Source organism: Gastrolobium bilobum, unplaced genomic scaffold (genome assembly GCF_033153095.1).
Source record: "Gastrolobium bilobum isolate Gb01-03AN ecotype WA unplaced genomic scaffold, APGP_CSIRO_Gbil_v1 utg24763, whole genome shotgun sequence".
Taxonomy (NCBI): Eukaryota; Viridiplantae; Streptophyta; class Magnoliopsida; order Fabales; family Fabaceae; genus Gastrolobium; species Gastrolobium bilobum.
In genome coordinates, this window is record NW_026898295.1 from 271,460 (window position 1) to 280,122 (window position 8,663).

General features: G+C 33.6%; 1 protein-coding gene across 1 annotated transcript; it reads right to left on the reverse strand.

Annotated features, from left to right (window-relative positions):
* On the reverse strand, window positions 1-1,515 carry LOC133314592 (mitochondrial uncoupling protein 5-like). Its single transcript, XM_061516086.1, has one exon. The coding sequence runs from the start codon at window positions 1,158-1,160 to the stop codon at window positions 201-203; it is 960 nt and encodes a 319-aa protein (XP_061372070.1). The 5' UTR covers window positions 1,161-1,515; the 3' UTR covers window positions 1-200.
* Window positions 1,516-8,663: the final 7,148 nt, after the last annotated feature.

Consider the following 8,663-nt stretch of genomic DNA (forward strand, 5'->3'; position numbering starts at 1 on the left):
TCTCAAAAAGGTGCTCTTCCCAAAATTTGAGGATGGTATATTCACTGTATAATATTCTCAAAAACACTAAAATCTCAAGAACAAAATAACTAAAAAATCCCAAAAAAAAAAAACTCCAAGCTATTAGGACTACAACTATTTATTAATTATCATCTTCGTCATAATCTAATCAAATCAAATGAATGAATAGTGAATGTGGATCAAAATTCCTTAAGCAGCTTCCTGACTTGTTCAAGGGTCACAAAGAGGACAACAGTAAAAGGTCCCTGTCTCGAAATAGTGGGAATGAAACCCTTGTAAAGGGCCATGGGCCCTTCAGCCCTAATAGTCTTGAGTGCACAATCCAAAGCCCCATTATAGGGTGGTTTCTCACCTGCCACCACCTTCATGTTCATAACCCTAGTTTTAATCACATCCACGGGGTTTGACGCCACCGCCGCCACAAACCCCGCCGAGAAGCTCGCCGCGATGTGGGTCCCAAGCCCATCTTTCATCCACCCTTTCTCAAGAATTGTCTCCTTGAACTGATCATACGAAGCCAACTGTGAAGCCGTAACGATCATAGCGCGGTTCACCGTAAGCGCTGAACCGCGCCACAGGCTACCAATTCCCTCATGATTCGCCATGCGCCGTATTGCGTCGAACACGCTCTTGTAGTTCCGCCGCTCACTCGCCGGAAGCCGACCGTCGGCTTGCATGCGGACCATCGCCACGTCGGCGGGGTTCCCGACGGCGGCACCGATCCCGCCGGCGACAAGACCCGCCGCTATCTTACGCGCGAGAGGCATGGTGCCGCGTTCGGGGTCCGTCCACTTTTGCTTGAGCACGTCGTAGAGACCCATGCGGGTGGTTGAATAGAGCGTTTGGCGGAGCACGGTGGCGGACACGCCGGAGAACAGAGCGGAGACACCCTCGGACTGGACGATGCGGACGCCGACAGAGATGGGTCCAGGAACAACGGACGAGGTACGAGGAACAACAATTGACGAGTTTGAGTGAAAAGCAAGAGCTGTGCGTAGATTTTGCATTGGGGGGTTGGGTTGTAGAGAGAGTTTTTCTCCCTGAAGCTGCATGCGAACTTTGATGAGATCAAGTGGGTGTGTGGTGCAGCCGGCAACAATGGATGCAACACCACCTTCGAAAAACCCTTTGAGACCCATCGTGTTGCAAATTGGTTTTTTTCGAGAAAGAAAGAAAAAAACAGAGACACTGAAGAGAACACGGTTATTGTAAGTGTTTGTGTTATAGTTTTTGGTGAGGAATGAAGAAGGGATGGGTTTGTGTACTTATAGTGTTCGTTGTTGTCAGAAAAAAAATTTAAAAGGTGATGAATTTTTTTATAAATCTTAAAAAAAGATATCCGAGTTGGGTACAAAGATTTGTTCCAAATTAATGACTAGGGAAATAGGGTAATTATTTTTCTCCAGATTAGATCTCTGCACTTAATTTCCATATTAAGATGATACGGGAAAAATATCCGGGAATATATTAATTGTATCTTGAAATAATTTATAGTATCTTAACTAATATTTTAAAGGTATAGGTTATACTTATAACTTTTTTTTCTTTATAAACTCTTACAACCAATATCTTAACTGTTAATTTTCGTCAATCAACGGTTAAGATTTTTGCAAATAAAATTTATTAATTAATTATTAATTCGTAATAAATCTTAACCGTTGATTGACAGAAATCAAATGTTAAGATATTAGTCGTAAGAAGTTGTAAAGAAAAATAGGTTGTTTTCCTATTTTAAAATAATTTCCTTATTTATTTATAAATCATGATTTAAAATTTAATAATATTATAAATAGGGATTAATGTTGTAGAGTTTAAATTATGGGATTAATATTTTTTATATTGTATGAGATAATTTTATTTTCTATATATATATATATATATAGGGAAAGATATTGTAACAACCAAGTTGTGTTACTACCAATCAATCTCATCGTTAGATTGATTATGATAATCCAACGGTTATATTTATTTTCATCTTTGTATAATTATGATTCCTCATATTTAAACTGAAAGCATTAAATATGGAAAATCATAACCATACAAAGGTGAAAATAAATATAAAGTTTTAAATTTGGAAAATCATGATCATACAAAGATGAAAAATAAATATAACCGTTGAATCAACATAATCGATCTAACGGTGAGATTAATTGGTAGTAACACAACTTGATTGTTACAATATTCTTCTCATATATATATATATATATATATATATATATATAGAGAGAGAGAGAGAGAGGTTATACTTACAGTTTTTTTTTTTACAATCATATTTTAACACCGTTGATTTTCGTCAATCAACGGTTATTATTTTCGCACATTAAACTCATTAATTAGTTATTAATTCATAATAAATGATAACCGTTGATTGACAAAAATCAACGGTGTTAAAATATGGTTGTAAGAGGTTGTAAAATAAAAGGTTGTAACTATAACCTTTCTCATATATATATATAGTTGGGTCTTATATATTTTTATGTGTACTTAAGAGATAAAATTATTTCTTACAATATAAGAAACACTTACCTCTTAAATAATATCGCAAAATGTTAAATCAATTCTAATTTTATATTATTAAGCTTTTATTTATTTTTTATCTAGATTCCTGTAATTTCAATCAGGAATAAATGATTGTTTTTATATTTAGGTTTGGACGGAAAATTTATGACTAATACCTAAATTACATAAGGATCTTTGTATAATCGATCACGTTAAGTGGTGGTGAAAATTCATTTAATGGTGAACACTACATTTGATAAGTTGCTTATCTTTTCAAATAATCAAAAATAAGACTTATCAACAAAACTTAAATTGTAATTCTCATCAATTGCTTGTCTAATAAATAGGCTAATTAACCCAATGAGTGTCCGTGATCGTGGTTGTTTGAAGCCTAAGGTAAAAAGTTCCAAATTGCGAAACTATAGTATACATTTTCAAAAAAAGAAAGGGGGCTAATTATAGCTTAAAAAATTCAAACCCTAAAACAAAGAAAAATAAAAATAAGATATAGCTAATAATAATTACGGGGAAGGTTATAATTACAACCTATTTTCTTTACAATATCTTACAACCATATATCTTAACCGTTGATTTCCGTCAATCAACGATTAAGATTTTCGCAAATTAAATTTATTAATTAATTATTAAATCACAATAAATGATAATCGTTAATTGGCGGAAATCAATGGTTAAGATATATGGTTGTAAGAGGTTGTAAGTATAACCTTCCCCATTAATTATTTCTTAAAAAATAAATAAAATTTCTAAAGATAATTTAACAAAGACAAATAAATAAACTTATCAATTAAGAAAAAGTTTAATATGTTTTCGAAGATAAGATTTAGATTTATTTTGAATTTAATTGATTATCAAGTTTTCAATCGTAATTGATCATTTTAATTGATTATCAAGTTTACAATCGTAATTTTAAATGTGATATTAAATCTCTTATTTAAAAACGTAATTATGTTTAATGGATCATAATTCCTTGAATTCCTGTGTTTGAGTATAAAGTGTAATGACTCACGAATTTAATAAACTGAAATTATTATATATAAATAGAATTACTAATTAAGATTGAAAATGTAAAATGATTCCTCCCCCCCCCCCCCCTCTCTCTCAATCTATACATATATAATAAAAAATTGTAACCTTTTATGAAAAAAAAAAAGACACCTTTGAATAAGAAAATGTATAGATAGTAAAAATAAATTATTATCATTATAACTATTACTTAGTAAATCACAGTTTTATTTGGAGAATAATATTTTTATTATTATTCTTTGTCATATACATAGCTGTAAGTTTTAAACAGCATGTTGTCTCTTTTTATTTTTACGTCATCATCTAATTTAAATATTTTAATAACTCAATATCAAATTAAAAAATATTTTAATAAAAAAATCGATAAATATAAAAAATAATTAAGTTATGAAAGAAATAAAAATAATTCAATTGAAATTTCATATTTTTTATTTACCAATTTTTTTTCAATTCTTTTGAACAAGTTAAGTACAAACTTTAAATTTGACTGACTTTTTTTTGTGGTAAATAAATTTAACTTGTTTAAATAAAAGAATAATATAAGCTTTGGTAATATATAATTTTTTACAAGGCAAGCGTTCAGCTTGGTTTAATTCATTCACACTTCTATACGTTATTATTTCATAAAAATATATTTTTGGTGAAATTATTAAATGATTTTTAATGTAATAAATTTTTTTAAAAAAATTAGAATAAATAAATTGAAAAAAAGTAACTACAACAATCAGAAATTGTAAATATACTGTTAATTCAGCTACAAAAATTTAGAAGGTAAAGTGAAGGCTTTTCAGCCCAGTGGATAGTGGTTCACTTTGACGCCAATCATTCAAGGTTGTTTATTGTCGTAAATAAATTCGAAAATTTCTCCTAGCTTCTTGGAGGGCCCCTCTTTCTTTAAAAAAAATAAAATATTTACCTAAAAAAAAAATCAAGGTACATTGAATGACCTCGAAAGAAACAAGTGTTCGGGAGCCTCACAATCCTTAAGAATCCATGAATTAGTCATCCATTTTTCTGAGCATTTCACGGCACCCCTTAGCCTCTTAGCTCTTTCTATGGAGACTATCATCCAAGAATCCTTAAAGATGAGAGGACCGTAAGACTGGATCATTTCAGAGTCAATTTTCTGATACACAGGATCCCTTTGCAGGGCAAGTGTAGAGCATACTAACTTCCTCATCCAGAGATTAGTAACTATAGTAAGAACATTATACTAAGTTTTCGGAGAGAAGAGAGAACTCTTTAGAACTCCATAGGGAAACACACAAGCTTTTATTTTCTGTAAACTCGTTCTGAGAATACAAGCACACACAAAGTTCCTTTTATAGGCAAGGAACCATAATAACGACAAAAAAGGAAATTACACCTCACCAAACATAATTATACAATAAGACAAACAACTTTTCTAAAAGTTGTATTATTGTTCACACTTTAATTATTCAATTTTTCTAAAAGTTGAATTATTGCACACTCTTTAAATTACAATCACACAAGTGTCCTTGTACTTCTAGACATCATCATTGTTGTCGGTACTAATGGACAAGTTGAGAGCTTTCCTTTCTTCTCTGTGGACCTCACTGTACATCTCTTCCCACCAAGGTTTGTCTGTTTTGACCTTTTCTTCAATTATCTCCATCATAACATCAGCATTTGGGTCCATGACATAATTTTCTGTTGGATCAAAGATCAAATCAATTTGCATTGGATCTTGGCCTTGTGAGGAACTTGGGCATGGGCCATGTGAAGAACTGGGATGGTCTTCTGGTTCTACATACCACTAAGTTCTTGGACATGTTTTAGCAGAGTTGTCTTGGAACAGGGATCTAATGGATAATCATTGAAATATCCCCAGAGATAAGGAATATTCTGAGACCAAAGAATTCCATCGGGCCTTTGCCAGTAAGGTCTGTGAATGATAAAAAAGGCAGTGATTTTTGAAATCTCTTCTTCTGTTTTTCCTTCTTGTTCTTTGGATAGGACAATCTTGTACGGTTCTTTCCTCCACCATGGTAATGGAGAATACCATTCCAACAAGGTCCATAAAAAGGAATCTGCAGCATCAGGAGTCATAAGAATCTCATAAGTTCTTTGAATCTCGAGAGCAAGAGGGACTGAGTAGTTGACTGTGAGACACCATATGCACCAGAGTATTTTTTCTGTAACATCAAAACCGATATCACAAAAAACTTCTAAAATATGCAAGAAAGAAATTTCTGGATTAAAGACAGAGGGTAGAACTTCTTTTGTTCTTGAGGTCTCATGGCAGTAATAAAAATAAAAATCTTTAGCAAATTTTTGGATTTGGTAAACTGAGGTAGGTTGTCCTAATTCTGGAGGATAGACTCTTTTTTGCTTGGCTGTTATAGGTAATGGTTCATGCATGAATATCAGAGGAAAAGGGACAGTGGCTATACTGGAAATGACTTGGACAGGTGCTTTAGGTTTGGAAGATTTGGAAGGTCTGGATAAGAGGTCAGGGATGATATTGTGGCTTCCTTTGATATGTTTGATAGTGAAATCATATCTAAAAAACCAATCTCTCAGTCTGAGGATCTGTGGGTCTGGTGGCATTTTGTTTTTGAATTCCAGGATTTTTAGAAAGGAGGAATTATCCATCTGGACTTCAAAATTATGACCACGAAGATGGAAATCAAATTTTTTGATTCCATTTTTGACTGTTAGGGCTTATTTGTAAGTGGTATGATAATGTAGTTCCGCATCTGTAAATTGTCCACTTGCATGTCCACAATAATATTTCTTGTTATCATCTTCTTCTATTAAGACAGCTCCCCAAAAATGATCACTGGCATCTGTTTGAAGAATTCTTTTACCAGTACGGGGAATTTTCAAGGCAGGTGGATTTTAAGCAATCTTTTTCAGTTCCTTGACAGCTTGGGTTTGTTCTGGACCCCATGGAGAAGGATTTTTCTTTAGAAGCTTTGACAATACGCTGGTGTACTTTGCTGCATGAGGAATGAAATCTCTAACATAATTAACAATTCCTAAGAACTGTTGAATTTGTTTCACAGTGAGATTTTCATCAGGATAATTTGCAAGTCCTTCTGCAATGTGTGGCTGTGGTTGATACATTCCTTTGGAGAAATGCATTTCCAAAAAATCAACTTCAGTCTGGGAAATGTAGATCTTTTTCTCAGAAAGCATTATCCCATGTTTGTCAGCTAATTCTGCAAACTGATTGAGCAGTTTCCTGTGTTCTTCCATATTTTTAGAAAAAAGAAGAACATCATCAATATATATAAGAATTGTATCTAAAAATGGAGCAAAGATTCTGGTCATTGCTTTCTGGAAAAGAGAAGGAGCCACTTTGAGACCAAATGGAAGCACTTTCCATTGGTACTGTGCATTCGAAATACAAAAATCAGTCTTGTATCTGTGAGCAGGATCTAATCCAAGTTGCCCGAAACCTGATTTCATATCAAACTTGGAAAAGATACGAGCATCCTTAAAAAGAACAGGAAGAGTGTCAACCTTTGGGATAGGAAATTTACCATCCTGAAAGAAATGATTCAGAGGCTTATAATCAATCACCAATCTTTTCTTGCCTCGGATCTTCTCTGATCTTTTTTCTACGTAAAATGCCTGGCATGCCCATGGAGATTTAGTAGGTTCTATCAAACCTTGCTTCAAGAGTTCTTGGCATTCTTGTCTTGCCAATTGAAGGTTTGAAGGGGACATTCCTGGGTGAGTTGCTTTGGTTGGATTGACATCTTCATTGAGCTTGAAAGGAAGTTGTACAAAAAATTCTTCATTCTTCCACAGAGGATTTGGATGAGAGAATTCTCCATGCTTATCTGTACACAGAGGCTGAAGTTTGGCTTTGATATCTTCAAGTTCAGGAGGAGCTTCAGAAATATAATCTCGAGGTTTCTGAATAGGTCTTGAAGTCTCTTTTGAATCTTACCCCTTGAGGAAGAATTTGAAGTTTTTAAGCTTTGGTATAGACATCCATGCCTATCAAAATGTCTTTATCAGGCAGAGGAGTTCCAATAACATTTGTCCAGACAACGCAGTCAGGGAAAAATCTTATCCCTATAGGTTGTTTGGTGATCAAATTGGTTCTGAATACTTTTCCATCAGCTGCTACACAGTAAGCTGTCTCCTTTTTCCATGCTTCAGGAGGTAAGATCTTAGGATCCATCATTGATCTTGCAGCACCAGTATCCATATAGGCAATCACCTTTTTAGGATGACTGAATTTGGATGACAAAATGTGGACTTCTACATTGGGCTTAGGTATTTCTGGGCTTAAATAGAACACCTCATTTATGGCAAAAACTGGAACATCACTATCAGAAGTTTCTGAATCAGAGGACGAATCCTGTAGTGCAAAGACAGTATCTTCATCTCCAGTACTTTGTTCAGAATACAAAGATTATGCATCTCCTTCGTCAAGATTTAAAGCAGTTATCATTTTTAATGTTTTATCTGACTTGTTAGGACAGTTCTTTGCGAAATGACCTTTCTTTTTTCAAATGAAACACTTCTGACCTTTGTTCTTCCCACGAAACTTCTTCTTCTTGAAGAACCTATATTGTTTCTGGGACCTTTTTCCTTTCTGCTTCTTGTTGTATTTCTTGAAATGGTTCTTTTTCTTGGTCTTGCAATCACAGTTGTTATCTTTGCATTTTATCTCCAGATAAGACTTCTTACAGGCTTGAGTATATTTTGACCTTTGATTCATCAGATCAGTCATATACTTATGCTGCTTGCAGAGTTTGTCAACCGCTTCAAGAGTCAGTTGGTGGATCTGTCCCATAGTAAGGGCTGTGAAATCTTTGCCTTGAGCAATTGCCATCCTGTTTAGCTCTGGTTGAATCTCCTTAGGAAGAGAAGCCACATAAGGGCCCGTTTGTATTCACTTTTTAAAAAAGTCTTTTTTATCACTTCCTTATTTTAAAAGTACTTTTTATAAAAGCTACAGCTATTTAGATTTTTAGAAAAATATTTGATTTTTGAAAAAAATATTTGACTTTTGACATCTGCTTTTTTGAGAAGCTAAAATTTTTAGCTTCCGAAAAAAGTAAGTTTTTGACTTTTTTTATGACTTCTGCTTTTTTTAAAAGCAAACGTACAAATAG